Raw genomic sequence first — 21315 nt, 5'->3', positions numbered from 1 at the left:
TGATTCTCAAAGTGGTATTTACATACAGGATTTTAGGAATATCAGTAATTGGGAAACCATAATGAACTCATGCAGGTTAGCCCTAGTTCTTAACAGCATGGTCCAAATCCAGTGTATGCCACAGACTTAGCATGATTACCTCAATCGACTTCTTCATACAGGAATAATGAGACCATAATCCATTGCAAAGCAGCCTTAGCCAAAGCCCAATCAATTCCAGCGTGAAAATCCAAACTGAAAATCCACACCTGCAGTTTGTTAGGAAGGATTCGGGCAGAAAATAAGTGCTTAATGTCCAGCAAATGAATAGGTTTGCTAGGTTGTCTGTTTTTAAAATGTGTCAGATTAAGCATTGAGTTCACCAGAAAAGTCTTTTCTCATGTAAAGTGGGATGAGAAGACTGGATCTCTAAGCACTGTTCAGCTCTAACATTGCTGTTAACCTATGGCAAGAGGAAACACTCCACCCTCCTGGTCTATATAGCTCTCTGCTTATAGGCAGGATGCTTGACAAAATTATCCTTTGTGAGCTTTGCCAGCCCAAAGCCTGTAATGGTGTAGTCTTCTTTCTCTGCAACTCACTGTAGCCCTAGGTCAGTTAAATTGTTATATGAATGTATCCTATTTCTAACTGTTCTACAGAATAATTTTGGATGGAACTGGGAAGATACAGATACAGAATCCTACAAGGAAAGAACAAGGCATATATGAATGTTCTGTAGCTAATCATCTTGGTTCAGATGCAGAAAGTTCTTCTGTGCTGTATGCAGGTAATGCCCACTGTTGAAATCTAGAGTGCCTGTTTCTTTGGGTTTTTTTTATTTTTATTTATTTTTTTTTAGATGGAATCTCACTCTGTTGCCCAGGCTGGAGTGCAGTGGCTCGATCTCGGCTCACTGTAAACTCCGCCTCCCAGGTTCATGCCATTCTCCTGCCTCAGCCTCCCAAGTAGCTGGGGACTACAGGCGCCCGCCACCACGCCTGGCTAATTTTTTGTATTTTTAGTAGAGACGGGGTTTCACCATGTTAGCCAGGATGGTCTCCATCTCCTGACCTCGTGATCCACCCTCCTTGGCCTCCCAAAGTGCTGGGATTACAAGCGTGAGCCACCACCCTGGCCATTTATTTGTTTTTAACATTAAATTCTAGAGCAGCAGTTCTCATTAGCAGCCGTCAGAATCATCTGGAGTGCTTGTTAAAACACAGATTGCTGGACTCCACCCCCCCGAAGTTCTGGCTCAGTAGGTTTGGGATGGAGTCTGAGAATCAGCATTTTCAACATGTGCCCAGGTTATGCCAATGCTGCCGGTCTGGGGACCACACTGAAAACAGCTGCTCAGGAACTCACTTTCTAAGAATCAGGAAATAATGAGATGGGGTTTAATTGGCAGTGTTGATGTTAATGAACTTTGCATTTTTTAAAGTTCCATCAGTCAACAAAAAAGAATAATTATCTTTTATAGATTGCAATTACCTCCCAGTGGCATACCTGCCAATCCTGAGAAACACCTCCAGGCAATTGTAACTGTAAAGTAGTGTGAGTCTTCCTGGGAGGTGGACAATGTCATTTGGATATTAAAATATGCTTTTATTATAAAGAAACATTTTTAGTACTTAGTACTGCCATTGTCCAGCTCAGGCACAAAGTATGCTTCCTGAGTGAGTGAATAAATTAATCTGGTAACTAAATATTGAAATCCAAAGAAAATAAACATTTTAAAATGGACATTCGATTCTTTATGACCTTGTTTGTATTACTTTTGCATGCAAATTTTATACATGTATTTGCTTCATATTAATTAAATGTTAACTGCATTTTTCTTGCAGACAGTTCTGATCCACTTGTAATAACCTCATATGGTCTCATAAAGTGGGAAGTCAGACATTTTCTCTCTTGAGACTTTCTGCAGTGTAGAGATGTAAATAATGTTTTAAATAGGTCTCCTTGCAATTGATAGTCTTTAAATAGTCTTTTCTATTTTAGATTGAAATGAGTTTAAGTAGGATCAGACAGGGCCTCTCTGAACCACACATTGGGTGAGAGAACTGCAGTTGGAAGAGATCTTCTAACTCAATCATTTTTTTTAATGGGATTCAAACTGAAGTCCAGAGAGGGAAGATTTTGCCCAAGCACACATACAGCTTATTAGAAGAGGCTCAACAAGAATCGTGGCCTCTTACCTGTCTCATCTTTCTCCAGTACAGCTTTGAATGAGCTCTGAACTGTGGTTACATCCTGGCATCCACATGTCAGCCTAGCTGTGGCACCATATTCAGAAAAACTTTATAAGGATTAGGTACCACATTTATATTGAAAATGCCTGTGTACATCTCCTTCTGCACCATTACACTTTGCGCTTATCGAAAGAGGAGATACTTCTCATCTTGTACCCAGGTGTTTCTCATCTTGTACCCAGGTGCAGACCACAGAGTGGACACTTGGTAAATGTTTACATTGGAAAAAACCTCTTATTACACTGGGCCCAATGAGGGACAACAGAATGGATCAGGACCTTCTGTCCTGTCTTCATCAGCCCCCTCCCCCAGTATCTCACATTCCTCTTTCCAGAAAAAGAGTCAGGTGGTCCCAAGCCCCAGTGTGTTTTGGCCCTGCATTAATTCATTCATGGCTGCACTGCAGAGACATCATTCCTGCTCTGCCTGTCTTCTTTGCTTCTTATGAGCTTCTGAATTCCTTTTTTTTCAAATTATCAAAGAGGAATTTATCCTCAACTTTAGTTATAAAACCAAAATATCCTCTTAGTCTATACATACCGTTGTTGCAATGTACCTTTGAATTCATCGAACCATCTATCCATTCATCCATATGTCCATATGTCCACTGAGCACCTCCAGGTATGTATGTGTACGTCCACATGGTACACCTTGAGGGATACAGAGAGAACCAGGACTCCACTCCTGCCCTCAAAGGGCTCAACAAAGCTTACCAAATGCAATGTTTTACCAAAGAGCAGAAGCCTGAACCTAACATAGTTTCCTGCTCCCTTTGAATTAAGAGGCACCTGTCATCTTGTCTGTTGAAAGAAATATCACCAAACCGGAGCACAACCATCTGTCTGTTGTGGTTGGAGGCATCGTGGAGGCAGCCCTTGGAGCAAACGTGACAATCCGATGTCCTGTAAAAGGTAATTGTGGTCATTTCAGTGGGAGGGTGTGTGGCCATCCCAATGTTGCCAGGAGACACCAGCTGGCATTTTGGTATTCGAGACCTCAGCCTGATAGGCTTAAAAAACAGATTTTCCAGCACACTGACAGTGGATCTAACTCTCAACGGTGAGCTCATACTGGCTCATGAGACCGATGTATAAAACAGAATGCCAAGTTACTTGTCTCCAGTGTGGACTGTGACTGCCATGCACACTGGAATGTTCATATTGGCAAGACCAGAACACTCTGACCCTATGGGCAGATCTACAAAAGAGGCCAAGTTTTAGTCAGAGGGTTACTTGGTGAATACAAAGTCAGAGGAGGGGATTTGTTGGAAATTGTAAGACATGTCCTCCAGAAAGACAAAAGCTACACTTGGCAAGGCCAGATCGGGGAGCTAGAATGTCCATGTCCCCTGGCCTAGGCTCTCTTCTAGATTGTCCTTGGGTAAGTGTCAGCAGCCTGTGCCTCGGTGGCTCTTTCTCCTGTGTTTACAACTGCAGACAAACCTCCTTTCTAATGTTCACACTCTTTCTTTAATAGAATTAACAGTTTCAGTCTGACCTTGCCTTAACCTAGGGCCATCCTGTCTCATTAAGCCATGGATTCTTAAGTCTTAATCTGGGCCCATGCATCTCTGAACTGTAGATAAATATTATATGCTGCATACACGTACATTTTACAGGGGCCAGGAGAGGTGGGAGTGAGGGGGTTGTGTGAATAGCTTTCTATTGCTTCCTTAGAGAAACTTATGAACTCCTCCAAATTGAGATATACTCTTTTAAGATGACTTTGTATATGCCTTTTATTTACTCTGCATTGACTTAACTTTCTGGACAACTGTATTTCCCTAGCTTCCAAGTTCTAATTAGATACCTGTAGTTGCAGCCACCTAAGATGAGTCTTGCCTAGGCTGTGACCCTGATTGCCTAGGGTGACAGAGGAGCTTTTGCTGCTGCTCTTAGAAATGCAGTGAGGGTGCGTGTAATGAGGGATCCCAGGACACACTTATCCAGCTTTCAGGCTCTCCCTCCACTGTCATGATCAGTTACTTGCCATGTTTCCAAAGCTGCACCTTTGGCTCTACAAACAGTGGAAATTTGCTAACCCCCAAGATATTGTTTTTCACCCCTTGGAAATCCCTGCAGTGTTTGGCCTATGCAGACTTTTGAAAAATTGCTCCAGGCTCCCAACTGACTCCACCCACAAATATGTGAGTTTTCTGGCAAAATACACCCACCATTACAGAAAGGGCCGGCATTCTCTTGCCATAGCAAGGAGAAAAGCAGAACGGAACTCTGCAGATGCCAAGCCACAGAAGTCTAAAGTTTCTACAGCCCTACACCTGCAGAGGATTCTGAAAAATAGATCTGACTTCTATTAAGAGAAACCTCAACTTTCAACATGACTTCTAAATTTTTCACTTCCACAATACTTGAAAATCAGGCTTTCAGGGAGATGAGCCATTAAAAGGATTGGAGTGCATTATTTGCTATCGGAAGTCAAAGACTGGATTAGGTGGAAACTGCAAGTAAAGCCTCCAGCAAAGACCATTAAACTCATCTAGTTTTATTCTCATCCAGGCCCAGTCAGACATGGGCTGTCTCTGACCCTCCCCGGCCCCACTGCCCTCCTGCCCTGTGCTGTGGGGCCATGAGTCTGCAGCACTGCTGCCTAGATGGAGCTCAGCACTGGGAGTACTCATCTCCCTTCTTCCTCCCTCACCTTTCAGCTCTTACTAGGAATTGTCCCATTTGGCCTTTCTTTACCTGTCAGTCTTCCCCCATGGACTCAGACCCCAGAACTCCTGATGAGTTCTTTCCTTTTAAAAATAAACCTGCCTCCAAATGCACCACAATCATTTTGAGTTATTTGCCATTTTAAACAAACCTGTAGTGAACTTACAGTGTTTTCTTATGGGCAGAAGCCATACCTAATGGAGTTTTCTAGGGAAATTCATCTTTTTTAAGACAGATGGTGAAGTTGATGAAGGGTCAGAAAACTTGAGTTTTACAGACAGTCTTGTCACTAGCTAGTATGTAACCATAGGTGAGTCATATATCTCTCTTCCCTCATCTCTAAAGCAGGGAATATATTATATTAATAGAAGAAGAGACTGTGGTTATCATCCAGTTCGGTTTTTCATCTTATAGATGAGTAAATTAAAACATAATTTACAAAATTGAACTCTGCTTTACAAATTACATTTTTATATTGCAAATTGGGATTTCTGTAAATCAGTGGCATATATAATTTTTTTTAGTTGCCTTAGAATATTTCCCACTAATTGTAATGAACTTATTTTTATAGACCCCATAACACATATTCATAGCTTCTAGAGAAGTTCATCTTTTTTTATAGCCAAACATGTTTTATCAACCCATGTGGTATAGATGTCAATAGGGATTATCCCTAGTCACTCTTAGAGATATTTCTGATAACTATATTAAATAACAGAACCTAAAAGTCCGCATATTTGCCTGTTTCTAAAGGTTAAAACTTCTAACTTGCGAGAGTTATTTGCCTTGCTCTTTAAAAAAAAGTTTTTTTCTGTCCATTTGGGTGGGGGTAATTTAAAGCGCACCTTTTTTGCCACGTTCTAGTAAGAAAGAAAAGTTCGTCTGGGGAAAATGACCAAAAAATAGCAGTTGCTGCATGTTTTATTTTCTTTCATGTTAATGCATAGTAAGAACATTACTTATCCTGTAATTTTCTATTGTGTATTATGTGTTGTTTATGTTATTCCTTAAGCTCATCAGAGATGCAGCTGACGTGAGTCCCTTCTCTAAAGTGTTTTGTTGTGTGTCACGCTCCTCTTTAGTCTGTAAGGAACTCTCTTGGCCCACAGATGGGAATGAGTTTGAGCTAGATGGTGATTCCCAAATGAAGGGCACTGGCAAAGCCATCAGTGGCCCAGCCCCAAGCTTAGAAAATTTCTTAAACACAAGGTGCACTGGACAACTGCTTCTTAGAGCAAACTCAAACTGCCTGGAAAGATTAGAGATGCTTCTAAACTAAAACTAAGCTAAAGAATAAAAACATCTTTGAATGCTATTAGAGGACACTGGTGTACATCTCCTTTAGGAGGAAAAATTCTACAACTGTGGATGGCACCTGACATCCCACCAGGCAGCTGGGTACGTGTAGGTTATACAAAAGACTCTTAAACAATAAATGCAAAAGCAAGTAAATCAAGTTTAACACATTCCCAAATGAATCTAGTCATGTGGATGACTAAAGGAGAGTTTTTCCCAGGAATGCAAATTTTTTAACACTGAAAAATATCTACTTTAAACAGATCATCACAGTTAAATCCTCTCTGGAAGGATGTTTTTGTTGGTTTGTTTCTGTTTGTTTTTTTTTTTGTTTGTTTGTTTGTTTGACACAGAGCCTCACTCTGTTGCCCAGGTTGGAGGGCAGTGGTGCGATCTCAGTTCACTGCAATCTCTGCCTCCCAGATTCAAAGGATTCTCCTACCTCAGCCTCCCAAATAGCTGGGATTACAGGTACAAGCCACCATGCCTGGCTATTTTTTTTTTTTCGCATTTTTAGTGGAGACGGGGGTTTCACCATGTTGCCCAGGCTGGTCTCGAACTCCTGACCTCAAGTAATCCACCCAGCTTAGCCTCCCAAAGTGTTGGGATTACAGGTACGAGCCACGGCATCCGGCCCTGGGAGGAGTTTTTGTGTTAAGTATATTAGTTGTCAACATATGTGGAAGGGAGGAAGCAAGCAGGATTAGATAGAGGGCAAAGGAGAACTGTGATGCAGGCCCACAAAGGCTCACCAAGCCCCCTTGAAATATATGTGACTCATTAGAGTTGCCCTAGGCTGACCCACAGTGGCCAGGCCTTCATGCCCCTGCCTCCTGCAGTCACTGGTTGTGGGCCTCTCTGGAAGGGGCATATGTGCTCTTGGGTGGGCAGAGACAGATTGTGAAGGGACTAACAACCAGAGGCTACCAGAAGCAGGGACACCGAGTTCCTCCTTGAAGGTTGATTTGGGTGGAGCATCTCCATCTGTACCACAGATATTTAAGGAGATAAAATTTAGGATCATCTTAACAGATGTAGACAAAGCATCTGATAAACTTCAACACGAAAATGATGTGAAAACCTCTTGGCAAACCAGTAATAGAAGGGATAATCCCTACCTTGATTTGCCTGTCAGAAACCTATTGTAAGCATCATACTCACTTTAACGGTAAGACTCAAACAGTCCCATTAAAGTCAGGAAAATACATACAATGCCCTTTATCACTACATCTGTTCAACACTGCATTAGCACTAGCCAGTGCAATAAGATAAAATAAATAGAAAAATTAGAACTAGAAAATTAGAAACCAAGACTAGATAACTAGAAAAATTATAGAAAACTAGAAATATAAAAACTAGAAAATAACTAGAAAAATTTCTTCTTATTTATAGATAATATAATTATCCTCATTTAAAAGCAAAGAAAATGTACAAAGTTTTGGATTTCTATATTCAGAATAATTTCAATAAAAAAAAGCAATCCTGTAGGATTGCTAGAACAAACTGATCCTATAATTAATATGAAAGTGCATATGGCTGAGAATAGCCCAAACATTTTTTAAGAATAACAAGGTGGGTGAGATTTGCTCTATCAAATATAAAGACTTAGCAGAAAGCTTGAGGGCTTACAGCAGTGTAAGAGGGATAGACAAATAACTGGAATAGAATGTGGAGCCCACAGCAGATTCAAGCATACAGTATATGGAAACTAAAATTTAATAGCAGTGGAATTAAAAACCAATAAAGGACAGACTATTAAGTAAATTGTTATAGGATAATTGTTTATAAATATAAAAAACTCAACCAAAAATAAATTCTAACTGATTTAAGTGCCTAAAATATGAACATATTTTTAAAAATCATAAAATATACGAGAAGTCTTTATGACTTTGGAATGGAAAAGATACAAAAAATACAAGTCATAAAGTAAAACATCTATTATATAGTGATGATGAGGTTGCACAACTCTGTGAATATATTAGAACTACAGAGTTATACTTTTAAAGGGTGAATTTTTTGGTATATGAATTATATTTCAATAAGCTGTTATAAAAAACATTGACACACTTTGCTGTTAAGATATAAAAGTTCTGATCCCTGAAAGACGTTGTCAATAAATTTAAAGTCAAGCCACATTTCTGGCAGAAAATATTTGTTATATAGTACCAGAATATAGAAACAGCTTCTCTGAATCAATACAAATAACAAACCACTCAATATAAAAATGAGCAGTCCGGGTGCCGTGGCTCACGCCTGTAATCTCAACACTTTGGGAGGCTGAGGCAGGTGGATCATGAGGTCAGGAAATTGAGACCATCCTGGCTAACATGGTGAAACTCTGTCTCTACTAAAAATACAAAAAATTAGCTGGGCGTGATGGCAGGCGCCTGTAGTCCCAGCTACTTGGGAGGCTGAGGCAGGAGAATGGCGTGAACCCAGGAGGCGGAGGTTGCAGTGAGCGGAGATTGCACCACTGCACTCCAGCCTGGGCAACAGAGCAAGACTCTGCCTCAAAAAAAAAAAAAGAGCAAAATATATGAACAGGCAATTGTCAGAAAGTGAAACCCTAATGGCCAATAATGGCATATGAAAATGTTCTCATTTCTACACTGGTAAGGAAAATGTCCTCACTGCTAAGGAAATTAAAATAGAAGTGAGATTCCATTTCATAACTATTGGGCAAAACTTAAAGAATTTGGCACTACCAAGGGTTGGCAAGAACATGGAGAAATAGGACATCATACACTGCTGGTCACAGTGTATATGTAAGAACCAATTTAGGGAACAATTTTGTAAAATCTGATCAAGTCAAAGATGCTCAAAACCAGACATTTCACTTGTGGATATAGCCCTGTTTTTGCAAAGAAACAGTTTCAAGAGTGCATTGTAACACTGTTTGTCATAGCAGAGAGAGAGAAGAATACATACCAATGTCAGGATTGTTGGTACTCCTGGGAGAGAAAAGAAGAAAAGTTTGGGGATAGAACTTTAGCTCTAGCTGTAATCTTTAATGCTTAAAAAAGGTCTGAAGCAGCTGGGCACAGTGGCTCACACCTGTAATCCCAGCACTTTGGGAGGTCAAGGCAGGTGGATCACCTGAGGTCAGAAGTTTGAGACCAGCCTGGCCAATATGATGAAACCCTGTCTCTACTAAAAATACAAAAAATTAGCCAGGTGTGGTGGCACATGCCTGTAATCCCAGCTACTCGGGAGGCTGAGGCAGGAGAATCACTTGAACCTGGGAGGCAGAGGTTGCAATGAGCTTAGATTGTGCCATTGCTCTCCAGCCTGGGCAACAAGAATAAGACTCTGTTTCAAAAAAAAAAAAAAATCTGAAGCAAATATAGCAACTATTAATGTCCATTAATTTTGGAGAATGGACTTCTTTTTTGACATGTGGTTATCAGTTATATTGTTTGTTGTTGTTGTTCACCTCCTAGCCCTGTTTCCTGTAAGACCTTGGGCCTATCAGATAGTTTCCTTGCTCCTTGGTTTTCTGTTATAAAATGAGGAATTATGATGGGATGACCAGGAAGACTGTTTCCAGTCCTGAAATTCTATCTTGCACCGTTGGTCCTTTGCAGGAATCTGGGACAAAATAAAAGTAAATGTAGAAAAAGTGCTTGAACTAAGATACCTGGCCAGTCAGGACTTAGAACTGAGTGCCAAGAGTCCACACCTAATATTGGGAGGGAATCTAGGGGAAAAACAAAACAAAACAACAATACCAAAAAACTCTCAAAATACATAGACACAATGTCCTTTACAAAGGAGTTCTTGGAGCTGCAATATCAGCCCATGAAAAATCCAGTTACCTATATGATGACTTGAAAACTATAGTTGTAGTAAAAAGAAAGGAACTAAATAGGCTGGGCGCACAGTGGCTGACACCTGTAATCCCAGCACTTTGGGAAGCCAAGGTGGGCGGATCACTTGAGGTCAGGGGTTGACCAGCCTGGCCAACATGGTAAAACCGCGTCTCCACTAAAAATACAAAAATTAGCCGGGCATAGTGGTGCATGCCTGTAATCCCAGTTACTCAGGAGGCTGAGGTACAAGAATTGCTTGAACCCGAGAGGCGGAGGTTGCAGTGAGCTGAGATAGTGCCACTGCACTCCAGCCTGGGCGACAGAGCGAGACTCCATTTCGAAAAAAGGAAAAAAAGAAAGAAGGGAATCAAATAATCTGAGTCTGTAAATCAATGAAACCAGAATTTGATAAATTTGAAAAAGTCTCTTACTTATGTAAAAGCTAATGTTGAAGGTAAAACAAGTTAACTGGGGAAAGCAAGTAGAAAGGGTACTTTGAGGGGATTTGAACAGCCTTAGATGGAAATGACTCAGGTCTTGTTCGTGTCCTCATGACCTCAGAATGCATAGCTCTTTCTAGATGTCTGGATGTCAGCCACAGCCCTGTGTTTACCAGGCTTGATCAGGCCCCTTCTTGCCTCCAAAAAGGGATGAAGAATAAACAGGGAAGGAGATTTTCCCTGAGATAACTAGGTAAGATCTTACTGAAATAAGATCTTGAGAATTAAATATGGAAGGACCTTAGGAATCCATGCGTCCAGCCCTGTTTTGCACACAACGTCCCCAGAGAAGAGGCTTGACCAAAGTAACAGGCCTAGACGATGGCAAGGCCAAGTTCCGAACCCAGTTACTGCCTCTGAAGCTAGTGCCCTTTCTGTTCTGAATGCTGCTTTTGTGTGTTTTCTTGTCTCATAAAAAGTAACACATCTCATTATAAAATATTTGGAAAGCATAGCAAAGTATCATGAGACAAAAAAAAAAAAAATTCCCATAATCCTGTCAAAGACACAACCATTATTTCTATTTTGTTATATTCCTGTAACCCTTTCTCTAAGTCATGGAATTTTCTCATGTTATTAAAAATTCATAAATATCATTTCATAGCTGCACCAGTGTATCATTGTGTGAATGTAGCATAATTAAACTCTTCTCTTGTTTTTGGAAACTTAAACTATTTGTACTTCTTTACGGTTCCATACAGCAGTGTAAGAAACCTTCTTATGCATATAACTTTTTGTGTCATTTGGATTTTTTTTTAAAAAAGAGTAACAGGAATGGAATTGTTAGGTCACAGGACATTCAACATTTTTGTAACTAAATAGGGCATTAAAATTAAAATGTCTAGAACTCTAAATACATTATTGCCAAATTGCCAGCTAGGGAATCTGAATCTACTAGTGGGGTAGTTTTAAACCCTACCCGCCCCCTGTCATTGTTGCTGCTCATTGATAGGAGAGAATGAGAAAAGGTAGGTAGAAGTTAGTCTCCTGATTAATTCCACACAGTGCATGCACAAACAGATGATGGCAAGTGTGCATCTCCCTGGGACAAAGCAGGGCACTTGGTGCTCCAAGAGGTATGTGGAGGCAAGGAGGCCCTTTCATATCTATGGGAGGATGGTCAGTTTCAGAAGAAACATATCACATAAACTTAAAAGGATTTTCTTAATCAGGGGATTTTTTTTTAAGGGATAAAATGCTGTGGAATATACCTAAGAATTTTGTTGATGTCTAGGCGAATTATTAACTTTCTTTACTGGATTTAACAATTACCCTTTCAGGGGAGGATCTTGAGAAAATATTTGTGGTGCAGCAGGATTATGTGGTTAAATTCCTAAACATGGTCTCATTGCTCTGACAATTATTTTCCCCTATCAACTGCTAGTTTATATTATATAGGGTGGAATTTAATGGTAGTGATTCTCATATGTCTTTAAGTCATAAATCCCTTTGGCCAAAAAAAAAAAAGAACTATCTCTCCAGAAAAATGTATTTACCCACCAATTTTTGCATATACTTTCCAGAAGACTTAAAAAGAAATCTAAGATTATCTGCTTGCTCTTGTTTTATGAACTGGACATTTTGGTGCTTTTGACTATATCCTAAATTAAAGTGAATTTATTTTCCCTGATCTGTGGTTTTTGAAATATATCCTCTCTTCTATACTGTTATCTCTTTTTAAAACTCATATGCAATCTTTGAAATAGCTAAAATTGTCATTTTAAAATGTATATTTAAAATGTCTTTTGCTACTCAAAAAGGCTCCCCCTTCCCCTTTCTTCCTTCCTCTGTCTATGGTACAGAAATCTTCCCACTATCCTCCTCTCTTAACCCTATATTCAGTCAAACAGCCAATCATAGATGGTTGGAAATTCCATCCATCTTTTCTTCCCTTCAAAAAGCATTCACTAAGCATTTACTAAGCCCAATCTAGTTCCTTAGCATGCAGAGATGAATACAATCTGGTTTCCGCAGCTATGTAGACAAAGGAATTATGATATGATGTCATAATGCAAAAATAGAAGTGTTTGTGAAGTGTACCAGACACATTAAGGAGAGACTAATTAAGGCTTCTCACTAAGGAGTCAGAAAAGGTTTATTAAAAAGAATTGCAACCAGCCCACTTGTAACAAAAAGGAAGGGCATTTTAATCAAAACAGAATATATGCAAAAGCATAGAAACATGAAAGCACCCTGGTTACTTGCACATCACAAGCAGATCTGTGTGACTTAAAGCAGAGGATGTGAAGGGGAGTGGGAAGAGGTGGGTTTGGAAGTGTTAAGTGTGGACCAGAATGTGAAGGGCTTTAATGTCATGCTGAAACCGATGGACTTCATTTTATTGGCAGAGAGGAGACAAGAAACGTTTTGAGCACGGTAATGATGTGAACCAATCTGTATTTCAAAATAGATGAAAAATTAGAGGAGAAAGAAGCTGCAGAAAGCTGTAAATTGAATGCAACTAAATTGCATCAATGGTCATTGATTGGATTATTAGACCCCAAAGAGCCTGCCAGTCACTTAAGATATTAAACTGACGTTACATGTATCTGATTTATCCAGGAGTGGGCAGACATATCTGGCATTTAGCAATGGATATGTCATTAAATGAGGGTGTAGGACACAGGTGTCCCGAGGCTAGGGCTAGGGTGTTGGCAAGTGGAGTCATGCATGGAGGGCAGCCATATTGCAAAGAGCTGAGGAGTATGTGCTAATAGGCAGCATGTCAATAAATAACATGTTGGAAAACCATCAAAGCTCATCATCAAAAATAACAATAACTTGAGCACCTAATGTGTGTTGGCTTCAACAGCATACAAAGTGGATATTATCTTTGTTTTGCAGATAAGGAAGCAGACTCAGATACACACAGTTATTTGTCTTTGTTTATATACCTAATGAGTGTGTATACCCAGATTTAAACCCAATTCTGTGTGACTCCAAAGGAGCTAGAAAGAGAATGAAACTCTGTGTTTGAGACAGCAGAATAGGCACCGCGCAGGAGGTCTGACCAGAGAGAAGACTGTCAAAGTGAGGTGTGAGGCAGAACCTAGGAAGTGCTGCAGCCTGGTGACAGGCTTAGGGATGGGCAACAGTCTCAACCTCCAGGGCCCAACCTCACCTGAGGACTGCCCCATGGTATGAGATCCAGGGAGAGTACACTGGGAGCCTGGCCTCTTGCGGGGCCACAAGATGCCAGCCAGTAGCAGGCCAAAGGTTGGCCCGTTGTGCTCAGCCAGGCACATGAGCTTGACACATGCGTCTACCATCACTGCAGCAGTGGGAAAGAGTGTGGCAAATTGTGCACTGTCTGGTAGTGACTATGGACTCCGTCACCTCACCCTTAATATACTTGCCTGAAATCTCTTTGGACTTGTATTTGGATTATTGATTTAGCAGATTAAAAAGACTCATTTATAAAACAATTATCTGCTCTTTTTTTATATATTTTTTTATTATTATTATACTTTAAGTTTTAGGGTACATGTGCACAATGTGCAGGTTTGTTACATATGTATACATGTGCCATGTTGGTGTGCTGCACCCATTAACTCATCATTTAGCATTAGGTATATCACCTAATGCTATCCTTCCCTCCTCCCACACCCCACAACAGTCCCCGGTGTGTGATGTTCCCCTTCCTGTGTCCAAGTGTTCTCATTGTTCAATTCCCACCTATGAGTGAGAACACGCGGTGTTTGGTTTTTTGTCCTTGCGATAGTTTACTGAGAATGATAGTTTCCAGCTTCATCCATGTCTCTGCAAAGGACATGAACTCATCATGTTTTATGGCTGCATAGTATTCCATGGTGTATATGTGCCACATTTTCTTAATCCAGTCTATCATTGTTGGACATTTGGGTTGGTTCCAAGTCTTTGCTATTGTGAATAGTGCCGCAGTAAACATACGTGCGTATGTGTCTTTATAGCAGCATGATTTATAGTCCTTTGGGTATATACCCAGTAATGGGATGGCTGGGTCAAATGGTATTTCTAGTTCTAGATCCCTGAGGAATCGCCACACCGACTTCCACAATGGTTGAACTAGTTTCCAGTCCCACCAACAGTGTAAAAGTGTTCCTATTTCTCCATGTCCTCTCCAGCACCTGTTGTTTCCTGACTTTTTAATGATGGCCATTCTAACTGGTGTGAGATGGTATCTCATTGTGGTTTTGATTTGCATTTTTCTGATGACCCGTGATGATGAGCATTTTTTCATGTGTTTTTTGGCTGCATAAATGTCTTCTTTTGAGAAGTATCTGTTCATATCCTTCGCCCACTTTTTGATGGGGTTGTTTTTTTCTTGTAAATTTGTTTGAGTTCATTGTAGATTCTGGATATTAGCCCTTTGTCAGATGAGTAGATTGCAAAAATTTTCTCCCATTCAGTAGGTTGCCTTTTCACTCTGATGGTGGTTTCTTTTGCTGTACAGAAGTTCTTTAGTTTAATTAGATGCCATTTGTCAATTTTGGCTTTTGTTGCCATTGCTTTTGGTGTTTTAGACATGAAGTCCTTGCCCATGCCTATGTCCTGAATGGTATTGCCTAGGTTTTCTTCTAGGGTTTTTATGGTTTTAAGTCTAACGTGTAAGTCTTTAATCCATCTTGAATTAATTTTTGTCTAAGGTGTAAGGAAGGGATCCAGTTTCAGCTTTCTACATATGGCTAGCCAGTTTTCCCAGTACCATTTATTAAATAGGGAATCCTTTCCCCATTGCTTGTTTTTGTCAGGTTTGTCAAAGATCAGATAGTTGTAGATACGCGGCATTATTTCTGAGGGCTGTGTTCTGTTCCATTGGTCTATATCTCTGTTTTGGTACCAGTACCATGCTGTTTTGGTTACTGTAGCCTTGTAGTATAGTTCGAAGTCAGGTAGCGTGATGCCTCCAGCTTTGTTCTTTTGGCCTAGGATTGACTTGGGAATGCAGGCTCTTTTTTTGGTTCCATATGAACTTTAAAGTAGTTTTTTCCAATTCTGTGAAGAAAGTCATTGGTAGCTTGATGGGGATGGCATTGAATCTATAAATTACCTTGGGCAGTATGGCCATTTTCACAATATTGATTCTTCCTACCCATGAGCATGGAATGTTCTTCCATTTGTTTGTATCCTCTTTTATTTCATTGAGCAGTGGTTTGTAGTTCTCCTTGAAGAGGTCCTTCACATCCCTTGTAAGTTGTATTCCTAGGTACTTTATTCTCTTTGAAGTAATTTTGAATGGCAGTTCACTCATGATTTGGCTCTCTGTCTGTTATTGGTGTATAAGAATGCTTGTGATTTTTGCACATGGATTTTGTATCCTGAGACTTTGCGGAAGTTGCTTATCAGCTTAAGGAGATTTTGGGCTGAGACGATGGGGTTTTCTAGATATACAATCATGTCATCTGCGAACAGGGACAATTTGACTTCCTCTTCTCCTAATTCAATACCCTTTATTTCCTTCTCCTGCCTGATGGCCCTGGCCAGAACTTCCAACACTATGTTGAATAGGAGTGGTGAGAGAGGGCATCCCTGTCTTGTGCCAGTTTTCAAAGGGAATGCTTCCAGTTTTTGTCCATTCAGTATGATATTGGCTGTGGGTTTGTCATAAATAGCTCTTATTATTTTGAGATACATCCCATCAATACCTAATCTATTGAGAGTTTTTAGCATAAAGGGTTGTTGAATTTTGTCAAATGCCTTTTCTGCATCTGTTGAGGTAATCATGTAGTTTTTGTTTTTGGTTCTGTTTATATGCTGGATTACGTTTATTGATTTGCGTATGTTGAACCAGCCTTGCATCCCAGGGATTAAACCCACTTGATCATGGTGGATAAGCTTTTTGATGTGTTGCTGGATTTGGTTGGCCAGTGTTTTAATGAGGATTTTTGCATCAATGTTCATCACGGATATTGGTCTAAAATTCTCTTTTTTGTTGTGTCTCTGCCAGGCTTTGGTATCAGGATGATGCTGGCCTCATAAAAATGAGTTAGGGAGGATTCCCTCTTTTTCTATTAATTGGGATAGTTTCAGAAGGAATGGTACCAGCTCCTCCTTGTACCTCTTGTAGAATTCGGCTGTGAATCCATCTTGTCCTGGACTTTTTTTGATTGGTAAGCTATTAATTATTGCCTCAATTTCAGAGCCTGTTATTGGTCTCTTCAGCGATTCAACTTCTTCCTGGTTTAGTCTTGGGAGGGTGTGTGTGTCAAGGAATTTATCCGTTTCTTCTAGATTTTCTAGTTTATTTGTGTAGAGGTGTTTATAGTATTCTCTGATGGTAGTTTGTATTTCTGTGGGATCGGTGGTGATATCCCCTTTGTCATTTTTTATTGTGTCTATTTGATTCTTCTCTCTTTTCTTCTTTATTAGTCTTGCTAGCAGTCTATCAATTTTGTTGATCTTTTCAAAAAACCAGCTCCTGGATTCATTGATTTTTTGAAGGGTTTTTTTGTGTCTCTATTTCCTTCAGTTCTGCTCTGATCTTAGTTATTTCTTGCCTTCTGCTAGCTTTTGAATGTGTTTGCTCATGCTTCTCTAGTTCTTTTAATTGTGATGTTAGGGTGTCAATTTTAGATCTTTCCTGCTTTCTCTCGTGGGCATTTAGTGCTATAAATTTTCCTCTACACACTCCTTTGAATGTGTCCCAGAGATTCTGGTATGTTGTGTCTTTGTTCTTGTTGGTTTCAAAGAACATCTTTGTTTCTGCCTTCATTTCATTATGTACCCAGTAGTCATTCAGGAGTAGGTTGTTCGATTTCCATGTAGTTGAGCGGTTTTGAATGAGTTTCTTAATCCTGAGTTCTAGTTTGATTGCACTGTGGTCTGAGAGACAGTTTGTTATAATTTCTGTTCTTTTACATTTGCTGAGGAGTGCTTTACTTCCAACTATGTGGTCAATTTTAGAATAAGTGTAGTGTGATGCTGAAAAAAGTGTTTATTCTGTTGATTTGGGGTGGAGAGTTCTGTAGATGTCTATTAGGTCCGCTTGATGCAGAGCTGAGTTCAATTCCTGGATACCCTTGCTAACTTTCTGTCTCTTTTATCTGTCTAATGTTGACAGTGGGGTGTTAAAGATTCACTGAAGCTCTATTTTGAGTGCTTCTTGAAAAAATAATTTTCTTTGCATCTTTTATCAATCTCAATTTCTCATGTGAAAACATGGGTCTGTATACAATCAAGAAGTAGAAAGAAATCTAGAATAAGGTAGCTGGATATGCAATACGAAAAACAGGAGGGGCTCTTCAAACACCTATCAAATTTCAGACTTCATTGCAAAAAACCTTGTGCTTAGGCTTATGGGTCTGCATGTATTGAGTGTTGCCATGTCTTGAAGCATTCAAGTACAGCGTTGGTGGTCCAGTCCTATTGTTGACAACACTGCTTTCATCCCCAAAATCTATACCCCACCCCTGTCTTCAGTGCCACCAGTACATTTCTCTGTCCTGAAAACTCCAGACACTCAGCCCCATGTTAATGTTTACCCTATTACATGGTAACAACAGACTGACCCATAAGGCCCCATGTATTGTCATCATGTAGTTCCACATTGTGTGCCCACCCATTCCCTATCCTCCAAACAACCACTCACCTTTCTTCCATGCACCATCATTAGACCAATGGCTAAACCAATGGTTTTCGGATTATAGATTCCATGGAGCCTTGTCAAGGACCCAGCCTTCCCCTTCTACCCTACCTATTCCTCGTCCCCCAACATATAACTCAACCAAAAGACCTCTATGCTTTGCAGTTTTATGAATTGGACTTTCTTATAAAAAATTTTTAAAGAAAGCTTGTTCTGCTACTACTACTACTACTACTAATAATAATAATGTTTGAAAGTCATGGATTCCTGTGACTATGGCAGATTCCTACTGCCAAAAGAACATATGAACACTCCATAATGATATCTTGTTTCAGATTTCAACTCCATAATCTCTCTTTTGTCTTTCTTTTCTTTTTTCCTTCTTCCTTTTTTTTTTTGCTTAGAGACAGTGCTTCATTCTTGCCCAAGCTGGAGTGCAGTGGCATGATCATAGCTCACTGCAGCCTCAAACTCCTGTGCTCAAGCAATCCTCCTGCCTTAGCCCCTTGCGACTACAGCCATGCACCACCACACCTGACTAATTTTTTTTTTCTTGTAGAGACAGAGGTCTCACTGTGCTGCCAAGTCTGGTTTAGAACTCCTGGCCTCAAGCAACCCTCCTACCTCGGCCTCCCAAAGTGCTGAGATTACAGGTGGGAGCCATGGTGCCTGGCCTCCCATTGTTTCTTGGTTACCGTATTTCTGATATTAAGACTCATTTAGCTCCCCTAAGTTTTAACATTAATAAAATGGCCCTGGCTTGGTCCTGTTGAGCTTGTGAGATGGTGCACTAGACACTGGCACAATCCACAGGGCAGGAGCTTTGTATACTCCTCTGCTCTTGGACGGAAGCTCTTTCCTCAGTGATCTTCTGAAGTCCAGGCTTCTAAAGAAATGAGTTGCTTCAATTCCATGAGTCTCTGAGTGGTGCCTCCTGGCTAGCCTGTGTTCCCTTGGCTCCTTGTATTGGTGTCCCAGCAGGAGCCAGAGTGGCTAGTCCGGAGTTTACCGAATCTATATGAGATTTGATAGCAATTGGGAAGCTTTTCATACCAGACAGTAAAAGTAAAGGGTTTTGAATGCTGTATACCACTCAAATCTACTTATACTGTAAGAAATGCCTTGCTTGCTCTCTGCCCTCCAGGACTCTCTGCTTTTGGCTCTGTGTGCTGAGACCCCCAGGCAGCAGCAGAGAGCACAGGACAACTGTGCAGCATGGAGCAGCATCCATTATAAAACACAGGGAACCATCAGAAGCCCCTGAATGACCCACTAGTTCATTCTGGCTGCTATGACCTATGTCTTCACAGCAAGACAGAGAGGCCCACAGCACCCACTCAGGGTGGGGACTGAGGGAAAGGGAATTTTGTTGGAATTCAACCTCCGGAAATAAGAAAGCATGCAAGCTTCTGAGTACAGTCTGAGAAAATCATGCAGGACCTTGTTAATGGAAGAAAAACACTCCTTTATGGGAAGAGCCCCATAGGACCTGTGTAGAATTTTGGCCTCTCTAGTAACATCCCAACTTACATAACCCTGGTTTTTTTCTTTTCATTCATTTATTTCCCCTAGTTATTAATTCAATACCCAGTTATTCATTTTGATGACTGACGCATACTACAGTCAGGTCATTTTATTATTATGGTTAATGTCAGTTCAGGCCTGGACACCACAACATCTCCCCAGCCCTGCCCTGAGAGATTCTGATTTAATTCATCGGCAGTATATCCTGAGAACCAAGGATTTTTAAAGCTTCGCCAGAAGATTCTAATGTGCAGCCAAGGTTAAGAACCACTGATTTAGCCAGTAAATGGGGCCAAAGAGGTCCCTGGAAATTATCTCTAATATCCTCTCAAAATGAGAGACTCTTCCTCAGGAATTAGTGGGTAACCAGAGGTCAACTAGAACCAGGAGTAAACCAGGAGTGAACCAGGAGTGAGTAATCAGGAGTAAACTAGAATTTACCAGGAGTGAGTAACCAGGAGTAAACTCAAACTAGAGTGAACCAGGAGTGGGTAACGGGGAGTGAACTAGAAGTGGGGGCTAAATGGTAGAACCCAGGTCCATGCGCTGGGCTCATTCTGAAGGTAGAATCAGGCATGCCAACAATTGATGCCTCAGTGTTCAAAGGTTCTCCCAGGAGAAATCAGGTGTCAATGTCCAAGAGGATCAAGGAAGTGATTTTGAGGTGGGTCTTTAAGAATGAGGAGAAATGTTCCAGGTAGTGAAAGGGAATAGCAAATGATCTGCAATGGCGAGAACAGCACATAGAACAGCTTTACAGCCAGTGTGGTGTGTTTGGAGAACAGTGCAGTTCCCGGGCTGGAGGATAGCTGTTCTTAGCAGTGACTCCCCTAAACTGAAAAGGCTTTTGTGCTTTTCTCCTCTGAGAACAGGAAAAGCTATAGAGCTAGGAAAACTGACTCTTACTCCCTACCATTCCTGAAGAGAAAAGACCCCCCAGAAATAGAGTGAGAGGTGCAGCTCAGAAGAACCAAAGGCAAGAGTCAGTGGTTTGAGGAAAGAGGAAATGGAGTCCTGGGGAATCAACATGGCCTTGAGATGTCACCCCAAGACACCAGCAGCCCACACATAGTCCTCTGGGGTTTTGCTGGTGACAGCAGTGGAACCCACTTGGAGATTTTGGTGCATGATCTCCAAATGACTAATATTTTTAACTGGCTAGTAGCTATTTGTTCATCTACATCCCAATGTTATATTGATAGATTACCAGAATTGCTGATTATCAGGAAGGGCCTCAGGAATGTCCATGGTTCTCCCTTTTGAGCTGTTGTTTAGGAGTTCCTCCTATCCCCTTTACTAGAATCAGTAGTTTACACCACTTGCATAGCTCCAGCTGTATCGCTATGCTTGATTTGCACCAACTCTTGACTTTCTTCTTCTTCAAGGAACTACTGAAGGTTTTTGGTTTTGATATAATAATTTTCACTGGCACTTTCTAGCCTATAAATAAGACCCTGGAGGACAATATCCAGCAGTGAACTGTGTGGTGCTCATGAGATATGTCTGGTGGCGTTAAAGAACTGCCCAGGCTCACACAAAGCAGAAGCCCAGGGTACATGAGAGATCAGGGTGACCACACCAGGAAGAGGACTTGTTGACACCCTTCTCCATGTCAGAAGAAACACAGTTCAAAAACCTTTAGGGAAGGAGTTTTAATGATGGAGTTGGGAATAGATACTATGACCCAGATGATTTATAAATCCTCAGAAATCAAATTGA

General features: G+C 40.7%; 1 protein-coding gene across 2 annotated transcripts in view; it reads left to right on the top strand.

Moving 5' to 3' along the window:
• Nucleotides 1–21315, top strand: part of ADAMTSL3 (ADAMTS like 3) — a 388402-nt gene that overhangs the window by 332913 nt on the left and 34174 nt on the right. For both annotated transcript variants that reach the window (XM_030814922.1, XM_030814923.1), the window contains exons 22-23: nt 642–769; nt 3017–3145. In XM_030814922.1, coding sequence (XP_030670782.1) covers nt 642–769; nt 3017–3145 — 257 coding nt within the window. The remainder of the gene's footprint in view (nt 1–641; nt 770–3016; nt 3146–21315) is intronic.

The sequence above is a fragment of the Nomascus leucogenys genome, chromosome 6 (assembly GCF_006542625.1).
Source record: "Nomascus leucogenys isolate Asia chromosome 6, Asia_NLE_v1, whole genome shotgun sequence".
In the NCBI taxonomy this organism is placed as follows: Eukaryota; Metazoa; Chordata; class Mammalia; order Primates; family Hylobatidae; genus Nomascus; species Nomascus leucogenys.
The sequence above is the reverse complement of the archived record's forward strand: the minus strand, read 5'-3'. Positions and strand labels throughout refer to the sequence as shown.